Here is a 13,769-nt window from a genome sequence, read left to right as displayed (position 1 = left end):
GTTTCGTTAATAGGTTTTTAGAATACTACTATAGGTTTTGATTACTGCTTAATTGAAAAACTCATTCCCTAATAAAATAAGGGTTTCATTCCATTTGTTTTTTTTTTGTTTTTTTTTTTGTTCATATTGGTGCTTTGGATGTCTTTATATTAAAATCAATTGTCTTCATTTTTTGTTCTTGTATGCTTAAAATCTTTTATTCCCATTATAGAATTATACATAACCAAAAAAGAATATTGACAATCATTCTCATTCCATCTTATTACCAAACATGCAAAATATTTTTACCAAAATCTATTATCATTACTAAGTATTTGATATTCATTCTGATTTCAATTCTAATATGCGAACCAAACACACTTGTTACAGTTTTTTTTTCTTTTTGTAAATCAAAGATAAATGCATGCTTGTGGCCAGTCAAGCTTACAGCTATTAGTAGTCACCGGATCCTATGCAATTAGTGTTCTTCCATCTGACACGCATGAATACAAAAGAACTCTTTTTGCGTTTCAAATGTACCTTCGTTCTTTTCCCAATGAACATGAACTAAACAAACAGGGATACATAAAGTGCATCCAACATTTGGGTACTTACTTGGTCTAAAGATGTTTTTTTTTTTTTTTGAAATAAAGCCTTGTTCTAAAGATGTTAATTCAAGTGTAAGGAAATGTTAATTCAAGTGTAAGGAATTTAAATCGTATAAACATAAAATTTTGGTTAAAACTATTACATTTCTAATTTTATATAATTAGAAATAATATGTTATCTAAAAATTTTGGAGTTTTAACTATGAAGTTATTTTATTTTATTTTATTTTATTTTTTTAATGTTGAGCATGTAATATATGAAATATAAACGTGTAGTCAAACTATTAGTTTTAAATTTTTAATTGAGCAAAACAGATCCTTTATTTATTTATTTTCGTTGACTTGGGAAAGCCGCAACTCCACTAGCTACTTGAGAATACTAAGTATACTCCGCTCTTGTGTAATAATATACAAATTACATAGAAGAGATAAACTGCACTAGAACAATCATCCGCAACAGCTCAATCAAGAGGATGCTGATAATAATTGAATTTATGACTTAATATAAGAATCAAACTGCATCCACTCCGTCATCCAATAAAAAAAAGTAGTTTTTTCTGGGTTGGTACTAATTACATAAGTGTCAATTTCCAAAGAAATGATTAATAAATCTATTGAAATTAGTTTAAATAATAATATAAGATCTAAGAAGGGAAAAGGGTCTTCTCATGGGATGCAATAATTAATTATTAGTTTGTTGAAAATATAAATATTTAAATTTAAATTAAAATATTCAAAAAGTGCAAAGGTCGGTAGATCATATAGGATTGCAATGATTCTCATAGATTGGGTTGTTGATGTGTCCTCTCCCTTATTAAAAAAATATTTTCAAAATAATTTATTATTATCTCACCAATATATTCAAATATGTATGACACGGATTAGATATTGGATCATGCTAATCTTAATTTATACACTCCAAAATGTAATTTATTTATTCTTCTTTTATTTATAGGAAAACTCGCTACCACTTGAAAGTGAGATTTTGATAATTTCTTCCTTGTAATCTTAGTCGACAAAAGATTACAAGGAGTTAAATTAATTAGTTTTGGTTGTCAATAATTAATTAATCAGCTTAAACTAATTTTGGTTGCCAATAATTAAACTACTTTTGGATTGCACCAACATGCATTTAACTATATGATTGTATCGCACTCGGATACGATTACACCACAAGGTCCTCCAGGAATGTCTGAGAGTAGTTGCGGTACAATCATGTAGTAGTTGCGATACAATCTTTCATAAGTTCGCAGGTTAATGTTGGTTCTCACTTGATTATGATTCTATTGTCAAATAGATCATCCAAATTTATCTCATACTCTAAAATTGCAAATTTTGAATTGGGAGCCAAAGGCCAAACGCAAGATGGTTAAAAATTATTGTGAAGACACTTTTACTTCCATATACAATGTCAAGAATAATGTAGATTCCAATAAAATTGTCTAAAAAGTCATAGAAATAATCAAAATTTATCCTCAAATCCTAAAATTCTAAATCTTAAATTAAGATTCGATAACTAAATCTGAAATAATTATAATAGTCATGAGACTAAAAGTGTCTGAAAACTCTAACCTTAGGAGTTAGGTCTGAGACTATATATGGGGATGAGTTCAAGAATACTGATCTGGGAATACCAGAATGTACCACCCTTTTTGTATACTTAATTCCTCATCTGGTGCCATACTTGTCTTACAAATTCTTATCATTAATTTTTTCCCATTTTTCTATTTGTGTGGCCTATATTGGACCCCCTGAATATTCTATCTGTTTTATTTTTCTTTTTTTAGTATAAAGTTGAAAAAGCTGCTAAAACAAGTAAACAACACAAGCTAAAGCCACCTCTCCAGTTTTCATGGCCTTCTCTTCTACTGTACTCAAGGTTTACAAACAATGGGATAGATGGATTCCACAGCCAAAAATAATTAATGGGAAAAAAATTTCTCAACCACAAGTTTAAATTAATTTTTTCGTTTATTTTAAGGAGTGTAAGCAAAACGCCAACCTGTTGTCTTTGTTGCTGGATGGGTTTTTTTCTGTTGTTTTTTTAAGGTTAAATGTTTGGAAGAAAGATAATAGACGTGTAAAGTTGAAGTTGAGGAAGCTTCTGTGGCTAGGGTTTGAAGTTTGAAGTCGTTCAGGGCATGGCAGACAAATTATTGGATGTATTTAGGCTTTACTAATTACTAGACACAGATCTGAATTGAACCTCCTAGTATTGTATTTTTAGCAACTTTAACTTTTTGTGTGAATAAAGTGAAATTGAAAGTTAACATTAATTAACGGTAGCTTATGGGTAAAATTAAAATGTGGAATTGCACACCTCAACCACATTATCGCTGGTGGGACTCGGTCCTTGATCTCTTATGACAAAATTTACCTCTGCAACCGGTTGAGCTACCCATGCATGCTTCATTCTATCTACCGATTTGTCTATTAGTTGACTATAGATCGATCTAGTATTGCCTCGTGATTTTTTTTAATATAATGTTGGGCGAATGTTTGGATGGTCGAGTCCAACATCATGTCATCAAAACGTAGGGCCGCCACGCAAGTATAAAGAAATAAAGTTATGTTTTTGCTACTAGTTACAACTTTTGGTATAGTGATAAAACGTTAACCCTAACAAGTATTAGTGGATAAAATTACCTAAAAAGTTCAAATTTAATACGAAATTACTAAATTAAAAAATGTTGGATATAATAATTGTCACAACCTAACATACAAAATGAGGGGTTTTTTTTTTTTCACCAAGTAATCGCACACTGCACATATGTATGTATGCATATCTTTTGCCTTAGATAAAGCCCTCACAAGTCAAATCTCAAGGGTTTAACTCTCACCAAATCAGAAGTAAATAATTACATACATGACCACGTATATATAGTAATTCATATATTTGTGAGTGTGTTAACTCATTTGATTTAATCATATGATTTGATATATGCTTAAGAATTTCTAAATATGATATATATTATCATGATCTAAGGCATTATTTATGATTTTTCCTTGATTTTTTTAGAGTAAAAACTCGCATAGATTTTTAACATATGGAAGAAGGGGTTTTTTTTTTAAAGGTTTTTCTTCTTTTTTCTGCAAATCAAAAATTTTTGTGGGATCCACTTAATATGAATAAAAGTTTGATATTGCACGTTTGGTGCCCAATTGGCACATGCACTGCACACACGCCAGTTGGGCACGTGAATATTGTTTTTCTTTATTTATTTTGGCTAGAATTTAATTTTTTTTACTCTTTTTTTCTTATCTCTTCTCCCTCTTGATGCCTACATAGCCTAACAAAAACCACGCAAAAAAACTAAACGATTGAGGTTGCTCTAAATGCCTCTAAAAGAATGGCTAAGTAGGTGGAGCTTGATTTTCATATTAGCAAATTATAAGGTTGATTCTTCCTTGTACCCTCTGACTTTTCAGTCGAACCTGTCACACGAATCTTTTCCAAATAAATGAGATTTATCCGGTATATACACTCAAAATAGTATTTATGATTGCTCGTGATTAAAATAATTAAATAAAAAAAAAAAGTGACCTAAATGCAAAGGAGATAATATGCATGAAAAACGAGTGAAAACAAGAGGACGAATGAAAGCGCGACGGGTGGCAGCAGGAGGAGTTGTAGTGTTTTGGTGAGGGTGTCCCTATCGACCACAAATGATTAGCTTAATGACATGGACAGCCACGAAGTCCGAGGTGGCGTCCACGTGCCGGCAATTCCGAGGCGCCACGACAGCAAGGGCGGCGCACCAAACAGACAGAGAAAGGTGGATTGTAGCAGCAGAGAACACAGTATATGTAACAGTTGAGGTGGTTTGAATAGAGACAATGGATAGATATATGGAAATTAAAGTTGAGAGAATAATAAATGTAACGGCGGAGGAGAGGTGGCGTGAGAAATGGAAGTGCACGCCGTCCAAACAAAAGAAAAACAACCTAAGTTGGACTTACCTTAGCTTTCATATATGTATCTGCACCCAACCCCACGCGTAATCATCAATCACCACCCTCTTCTCCGATCCTTCTCCCCCTCCTCCGGAGAACTAACAACAACAAAACAAATTACAAATAAAACAAATAATATTGTCAACATCACCAATTCAATATAGGTGGTAGGATGCTAATTAATAGTATCGCGTATAATATATATATATATATGATTGTAATAAATATTATTGTCACCTGTTTGTATTTCGTTAATAGTATCTGGTATTATCAATTAAAAATGGTTATTATTTGATTTGATAGGGCATTCTAGATAGGAATATTAATCGTAGCTCAAAGATGAGCGGACATGATAAGACTGAAAATTTATAGGATTAGGACTCCAATCGGTCAAGCTACTTAGGTTGGCCGATTAACTCAATTACCAATAAAAAAAATTAAATTAGTAAGTCTTACCCCCCCCCCCCCCCCCCNCTCTCTCTCTCTCTCTCTCTCTCTCTCTCTATATATATATATATATATATATGTATATATATATATATATATATGTATATATATATATATGTATATATATATATATATATATATATGTATATATAAACAAGATTTGGTGCAGCGCAACTACTAATTCTTGTGCGGTCATGTAATTTTGCACTATTCTATATGCACAAATGCACTACGACGTGTTCAGAAATGCATAGGGTGTGTGGTGCATTTCTTAGCACCACTCAAATGGTAAAATGCACCATACTAACTAAGATGATCAAATTATATACTAATCCAACTTAAGTAATTAAAGAATGAACAATACCTTCTAGAAAATTGCAAAAAGAAAAAGTTATCACTAAAAGGTACAAATTTTTAATAGGGATTATTTTTAAGCCATCACTTATTATGCGGACTGTTGGCTTGAAAGTCACAAGATTCCAAATTCAACTTTCTATGCGAGCTTCATATTGGTCTTTTCGATTTGAGCTAGTCAGCTATAAGTAACTTAATTAAACTGATTTAATTACCTTATTGTCGTCATTTGTTAACTAGGGTCACAATACAGGCTTCACTCATACTGCACCTTTAGATAGAGGGTGTGAGTTACGTTGTAACTCAATATCTAATATAGTAGTGATTTTTTTTAAATGACCACAATTACATACACAATGTTTTTTTGTTACATTTTCATTTTTATAGTATGAGTACATAGCTACAGAGTAGTATACATGATTATAATTAGGTAGTTGTTAATAGCAGACAATAATCATCAATCACAATACCATGGATTAATTAGGAGATTAATGAGCAATTAATCTGCATCCACTATCCCACTTGCCTGGGGGGGGGGGGGGGGGTTTTTANGGGGGGGGGGGGGGGGGGGGGTTATTAATATTTTTTTTTGGCAGCATACTGTCATATTCAGGCATTCCTTTGTGTGTTGTCCAGGCCACCTGCTTATCCAAAGTCTTTATTTATATGTCTCTCACCAGTAACATTTCAACCAACACCTTCTCATCTGCAACTATCCATTCTTCAATTCCTCTCTCTCTCTCTCTCTCTCTCTCATATTCATTCATTCAACCAAGAACCCTCTCTCTGATCTCTCTATCTGCAAGTTGATAATCTCTGGTCAGTCCCTTCTGCAAAATTTATGTTCCTTAATTTCATATGATTCTTGCATGCTCAGATCATCCATTTTTTGTTTGTTATGAGAATTACACTGTTATAGTGATATATGCATGCATTCTTATCTGCATATATCAGATTCACAATCACAGTACATTCTGCTGATGATTACCATGCAACTTTAATTATCAACTGGAAATTAAAACCCAAAAACCAACCCCCACCACACACACAATGCATATGTTATTAGTGGTTTTTGCTGTTTTTTTGTTATAAAAGTAATAATCATTCATTAGTATGCATGTTGAGGTGGGGGTTTGGAGCTCAAAATTAGTGGTTGAAAGGTATATTGGGGTCCCCTCAGATCAGTTGTTGATTGGAGTGGGAGATATCTAAGGGGGGGAATGAGTTAGATCTTTCTGGGAATTGAATGATAATTAATGAATATATAGTGTTCATTGGGCATGGAGTGGTGTATGAAATGGATGGATGGTATAGGATTGAAGAAATGGTGGGACAACGAAATCATCACTAAATTGGTCCGACAATTGACTTGAAAATCACAAGGTTTCAAGTTCGACTCATTGTAAGAGTTGTACGTTTATTGGTCTTCTTGGTTTGAACCAGTTATAACTACGTGAATTCTAGGCTAGTTTATCTCTTTGTGATCCTTTAGCAGCTAAGGTGGTCTGGGTTGCAATGCGGATTTTCTCAAATGGCACATTCGGGTAGATAGTGATTGGGAGTTTTAAATTAAAGAATTGAAGAGATGGGAAAAAGAAAGTTAAGTTCTTGTGGCAATCATGGAGTAGAATGCACTCAAAGAAATGATTTCAACATGCTTTCTAGCTATATCCTGTTGGTTTCCTTAAGGAAAAATGGTCAAATTTTGCTGCTAGCTAGCTAACATGCTTTCCTGTTACATTATATTGCTTACTTAGGCTCCCTTTGGGAGAGCGTTTTGGGGGTCTCGTGTGAGCTTTTAGAGGCATTTGAGGGCTTGAGGCAATTTTTTCAAAATACAAAAAATAGTTTATCATCGTTTCACTCTGTATTTACTATTTAAAAAGTTAAATCAATCATTCTTTAACCAGCTTGGTTGACATGAGTAACCGTACAATCTTGTCCCTTAAAAGAGGTTGAAAGTTCAAACCCCATCTTTTATGAAAAAATCAATCTGGCCAAGTCGGAATTCAGGATTAGTCTGAATATGGTACGGGCTTAAAGATATCTCATACCGTTAGGACCTGCTCAGGACACCGGTGCACTTTGTGATTATTATTTTATTCAAATTTACCTATATATATTTGCCTCTTTCATACTGATTAAGTAAGTAGAACATAATTATTACACCAGAAAGTCACGGATTTGATTCTTGCTAACATCATTCTTATCAAACCATCTGATTTGTGAGTTACTATGTAAGTCACCAGGTAATGATCGCGAGTTTCTCCCATCACCCAAAAAAAAAAAAAAACCTACATTTTCTTAGTGATATTGGGTAATTAGCTAGCTAAAAATGAGTAATTCTCAGAGATGGATCCCTCCACCCATCCCTCTTTAAGAAAATGAGTTAATAATGCCCTTTTGCCTCACGAATGGAGTTGAATAAAAGGAATCATGACAAATCTACAAGACAAGGAAGTGTGAAATTCACTCACTTTTGTGGGCAGGCATCACATCATTTGACAGGAATGTCTGTCTTACACATTAAAGTTGTTTTTTTTAATGTTATCCTCATAATAACCTAAGGAGCCAAGAAAATATCTTTAGACATATCAAAGGTAGTTGTTGTTGTTGTTGATTGCTTTGAGGACTATATATCTCACATTCACACCACTCCATATGCTGCAGTCACCATACTTCTGGTGACTCAAATCTTTTCAAGAACACAACAGTACTGTGTGTTGTTTGTTTTTTTTCTTTGATCAAAATTCTGACTTTTCTTCCTTAATCTTTTCATTCCATTTTTCTTAGAGGTTAAGGATTTGAAGATCTGTGTGTGTGAGAAGTGATGGAGATGATGGAGTGTTGTGTCCCTCCTGGTTTCAGATTTCACCCAACTGAAGAAGAGCTTGTGGGTTATTATCTAAACAGGAAGGTTAACTCCTTGAAGATTGATCTTGATGTTATAACTGATGTTGATCTCTATAGAATTGAGCCATGGGACATTCAAGGTATGTAAATTTCTTCATCTTCATCTCTTTTCCCTTCATCCATCTCCTTCTCTATCAATCAAATGCACATTCGGGACATAGCTGAATTGGTCTAGTTGTTGGTTTGATAACCATAAGGTTTCGATTCAAATTTGACTCTCAATAGAGTGACCTATTGATTTTCTTGATTTTGGTCAGTTAGCTATGAACACCTAGTACACACCCTTGAGTAGCTGCTAATTTCCTAGCCCAGTACCAAAAAAAAATGAAATCCACCTTCTTCATCCCTATCAAATCAAGACAATTTTTTATTTTTTTTTAAACTTTAGACCTTAGATTTGTGGTTATCTGAATTCGTCAAGTAATTGGTTGGATAATCAAAAAGTTCAGATTCAAGTTTGACTCTCTATGAGAGCGGCCTATTAGCTTTCTTGATTTGAACCAGTCAATTACGGACACCTAGTGCACACCCTTAGGTAGCTACGAGTTTCCGGCCCTAGTCACAAAAAAAATGAAATCCACCTTCTTTATCCCTATCAAATCAAAACAATTTTTTTTTTCTATTGTAGAACTTAGATTTGTGGTTATTTTTGAGTTGTCAAAAATCTTGAATTTCATATGTGGATAAAGATTGGGTTAGGAGGGTTGTATGATGTTAAGACTTAAGATTAAGTATCTGTTTGTGTATATAAAATAGCATGGTATATTATAATATTGGGGGATTGTATATAATAATATTGTACATAGTAAAAAATAGTAAGGGTGCCGAAGTATTAATTTAATGCAAATGGAAAATTAATTTTTACTTTTTATTTATTCATGATAGCTTATTATTTTTACAATTTTATTTACAATTCATATGGAGGGATTATGCCATATTGCCAGTCAAATTCCTTTTCAATTAAAAATTATTAGTCGCAATACACATTTATTAGAGGGGATAGAGCAAAGTGAGTAGAATTTCATATTTAGAAGATATATAATATAATAATATTAATTATTATTAAAATTTTTAATTAATTTGTTGAAAAAGGTTAGTTAACAATCCATGAAATGGTATATTGGGAGAATGAGAGATGAGAGCCTAACCTAAGACTTTAGAGTAGGGAAAAAGCAATATGTAAGTGTGCATTTCATAACGTATGGTACAAATTTAAAATTTCTTTTACTTGTTTTTGGTATAAGTGAAACCCCTATCAATTGGCACCTTGAATTATTTCACAAAAAATTTTAACTTATTTGACCATTATTAGTTGTTTGACTTGGTTAAATATTCAATATATGTTTTTTAATTAATTAATTTTTTGTAATAGCTTATTGTTCTAAAATGCTAAAATTCAAAAAGCTGGGCAAAACAGCTTTTGAGAAAATCATTTTGTATGTAACCAGTTATCAACTAACGGTTAATTTATCAAACATATTTCTACAATCAACTAATGTTATCAGCTAATTAAACTTATTAACACAAATCACCTAACAGCTATTTGCCAAACACCGAAAATAACTGTGTAGCCTTAACACGTGCAGAAAGATGCAAACTGGGGTACGAGGAGCAAAACGAGTGGTACTTCTTCAGCCACAAAGACCGGAAGTACCCGACCGGGACCCGGACAAATCGGGCGACCGCGGCCGGATTCTGGAAGGCCACCGGAAGAGACAAGGCGGTGTTGTCGAAGGAAAAGATCATCGGAATGAGGAAAACGCTGGTGTTCTACCGAGGTAGAGCTCCCAATGGCAAGAAAACTCACTGGATCATGCATGAATATCGCCTTCAATCTTCTGAACATGCACCCCCTCAGGCATGCTGCTCTCTCTTAGCTTGCTTTAATTCATTATTTTACATTTATTCATTATTAAATCTTTAAATTTTTTAATGATTTTATTGACTAAGAGTCTCATAATTGCTGGAGTATTATTCGAATTTGGCATGTGCTAAGCACACAATTCTTTTTTTATATAAATAATTCTGCCTAAAAAAAAAGTAGTGTGAAATGTGAATTAAGAAGATTATATCCTTTTAAGGCTCTGTTTGGCAGAGCTTATTTAGAAGCTTATAACTTATTTTAAGCTACTAATAAGCTATAAGCTCTGTTTGGTAATATTCGTAAAATAAGCTAGTAGCTTAAAATAAGAGCTTATTTTGAAACGCTACTTCAGGTAGCTTTTCAAAAATAAGCTAGTAGCTTATTAATTTTTTTCCATCTTTATCCTTATTATTTTAAATAAATGGCATCTTTTATCCTCTAAATTAAAATCTTTTTGGCCCATCAATATGTTTGATTGTAATTTCAATTTGACATTGTGTTTGAACATTAATTTTTGTATGAACTAATTTTATGAAATATAAATACTTTTTTTTTACTTTATATATTTTAAAATATATGTTATTACTTTATATTTTATTAAAATATATTAATTTTATTATTTTATATTTTAATATGTAAACAAACTATTTAAAGTTTATGAGGATGTCCTTTTTAGTCTTTTTACATTTATCATCTTATCAAAAAGCTAGTTTTACCAAACACTTTTAAGCATAACAGCTAGCTTAACAGCTAGACAACAGCTCTTCCGATTTCAGCTTCGAGCTTATAGCTTTTCAGCTTTCAGCTACTTTTCAGCTTCCAGCTACTTTTCAGCTAGGTTTGCCAAACATAGCCTAAGTAATTTTTTTATAATATTATATTATACTCTTTAAAAAAAATATTTTGAATATAATTATACCTCTTTCTCAATTGTTATATGATGGACCAGGATTCATATTGCATTATGAACCTGATACAAAATTTCGGCACCTTCAGTTAACACATTTATGTACCTACCAATAATAGTTTCTGTACATGTAAACAAATAGCTTGATAATTGCTGACACATAATATGATAACTACATGTACAGAAACTATCAACTATAAGTACAGAATGTGTCAACTATAAATACGTACGGAATCTGAAGGTTATTTTTAGACTAAGGTCTACAATGCAAGGTAGACCCTGGTCCATGGTATAATTTGTCCTTCTTTCTTAGACGAGTTAATATCCGATTTGGTCCTTTAATTATTAGGATTTTGCCAATTTGGTACTCATCAACTTCCAAACTTGTTCAATTTTATTCCTAAGTATGTAATTTTTGCCTAAAATAGTCTATTGTCTAAACCAAATAATCCTGATTACGATCATTTTGGTTAACAATTACATAGTTGGGATGAAATTGAGCAATTTTAAAAGTGGATGACCAAAGTGGTGAAATCATAATACTCGAAATATCAAGTCCAGTATTATTAATTCATAATTAGACTATACATTTATATTTATTTGACATGTTTTCTCAATCAAGACATATAATCCCATTGCATATATCAAAATTAATTAATTTATTGATCTAATAAGATGAAGTTTGGATTGTGCAGGAGGAAGGATGGGTGGTATGTCGAGCATTCAAGAAACCAATCCCAAACAGCAAACCATCAGGCTATGAAGCTTGGAACAACCACAACAACCATTGTTCTTACTACGTTAGAGATAACAACAACAACAACAACAACAATTCTTCTTACACGACAACCTTAAACGCATCGAACAACCCTCCCATTCATCACCACTCTCCTGTCATCAACCCAACATTCAACCACCAAATAGGAACCAATTTCCCGCAATTCCCTTTCTCGCCGCCGCACCTCAACCACGGCGGCGGCGGATACGATCAGATCAATCAGCAGCTGGTCGAGCTCCCGCAGCTCGACAGCCCCACCGTCTCAACCAAAGACGGCGGCGCCGCCGCCGCGACGGCGAGCGAAGATTACGAGGATGTCGTTGACAAGAATAGCTACGGCAGCGGCGGCGGCGATCATAGTTGGAAGGACTTGGATTATAAGATGATTGCGCCGCCGCCGCAAGGAGTGATGATGAATGACCATCCAGTTTTGCCGTCTTATTCATTCGCTAATATGCCATTACTCATCCGTGACGATGATCGTAATCACTTCAGCCATCTCCTCGAGTGCTTCCCGGATTTATAGGGCAAGTCCTTTAACTCGTCTTGCATATGCGGGTCTCGATCAAATTGAAAACGGTACTTCTAAAACATAAATTCTTTAACTCGTGTTGCATGTGTGGGTCTCGATTAGAAACGGTATTTCTGAAAGATAAATTCTTCGTCAGTCTAGATCAAGAACGGTTTTGAACGGCCCAAACATTACATGATCATGATATAAATAGGTCAAAATTTTTAAGTTTAATTTTAATTTTCTTTCTCATCAATAACAATCCTCATTTGAAACAAATTGATCAAAAGAGGTCTTTTGATTTTTGAAAATTATATGTAAGTGGGGATGACATGAAACAGCTGTAAATTAAATTTTCGTTCACTTTTCGGGTGATCGGGAATACATGATTCTTTAGAATTGGGAAATGGTGTTACAGCCTTATAGGAGGAAAAAATGGCTTCAACTGCATGCAAAGCCTGGTAGGATTGGCTTCAATGTTTCATATTTACCATTTGACTGTACTGTTTGTTTTTTATACTCTACAAATGTGAATTTATGTTGTGCTTGATTATTTTCTTCTTATTTTTATTCTTATAGAAGTTAATTCTTTATACTTTATATAAATTTTTTTGGTACATTAAAAAAAAACCAAGAACCTCAAGTTATTATTATTATTATTATTATTTTGGACCAGGTACAAGGAAACTCACGATCTTTAATTTCTGTGTAATAACTCGCAAACCAACTTTGTGCCAATTTGACCGATCTTATAAAGTTAAATCACACTAAGAAGATATTATTGTACTACAAATTTGATCAAAAGGCTACGTGTTAACAAGAATTAAATCTGTGACCTTGTGGTATGAGAATTATGCTTCAATCCACTCGATGTCATATTACAAAAACAAAAATAATTGATTAATATGAATATAATGAACAAATTGTTATGAAATTGCAAGCAACGACACGAAGAAGGAATATAATACACAGAGAAAGGAAAGAATCTGGAGAGAAGGGAAGAACTCTTATTAAGCTCATCAAATGTTACATATTCTTCTCTAGGAAAACTAAAGAAGTACTACATCTTAGAAGGAAATATATGAGCCTATATATAGGCAACAACTTTAACCCTTTAATACTCCAAATTACACTTAACTTTCATTTGTCCAGAAATACAATAACTGGGATAATAGCCACACATTAATAAAATATTCATAACACAAATAAATAAATAAGGGTATTTATTTTTATCAAATTAAACTAATAACTTAGACAAGATTACTATGTTTCATAAAATAAAATGTTGTACAAATTCTCATAGTCCTTTTTTTAGTACTACGGCTCTGTTACAATGTAGTATATGTTCGTATCATAGTCCTTAATTACTTCTACCTTGTAATAGGTCAGGTGCAAAAATTTTTACCGTAATTTTTTTATAACAAAAAAAATATGTAATTATTATCAAAAAGTGT

General features: G+C 32.8%; 1 protein-coding gene across 1 annotated transcript; it reads left to right on the top strand.

The window, feature by feature from the left end:
• Positions 1–6,084: 6,084 nt before the first annotated feature.
• On the top strand, positions 6,085–12,865 carry LOC116019787 (NAC domain-containing protein 30-like). Its single transcript, XM_031260121.1, has 4 exons — positions 6,085–6,161; positions 8,136–8,335; positions 9,842–10,113; positions 11,722–12,865. The coding sequence occupies exons 2-4, from the start codon at positions 8,173–8,175 to the stop codon at positions 12,328–12,330; spliced, it is 1,044 nt and encodes a 347-aa protein (XP_031115981.1). The 5' UTR covers positions 6,085–6,161; positions 8,136–8,172; the 3' UTR covers positions 12,331–12,865.
• The last annotated feature ends 904 nt before the right edge of the window (positions 12,866–13,769 follow it).

This window comes from Ipomoea triloba, chromosome 5 (assembly GCF_003576645.1).
Source record: "Ipomoea triloba cultivar NCNSP0323 chromosome 5, ASM357664v1".
NCBI lineage: Eukaryota > Viridiplantae > Streptophyta > Magnoliopsida > Solanales > Convolvulaceae > Ipomoea > Ipomoea triloba.
Note: the sequence above shows the minus strand (reverse complement) of the source record. Positions and strands in the feature narration are given on the sequence as shown.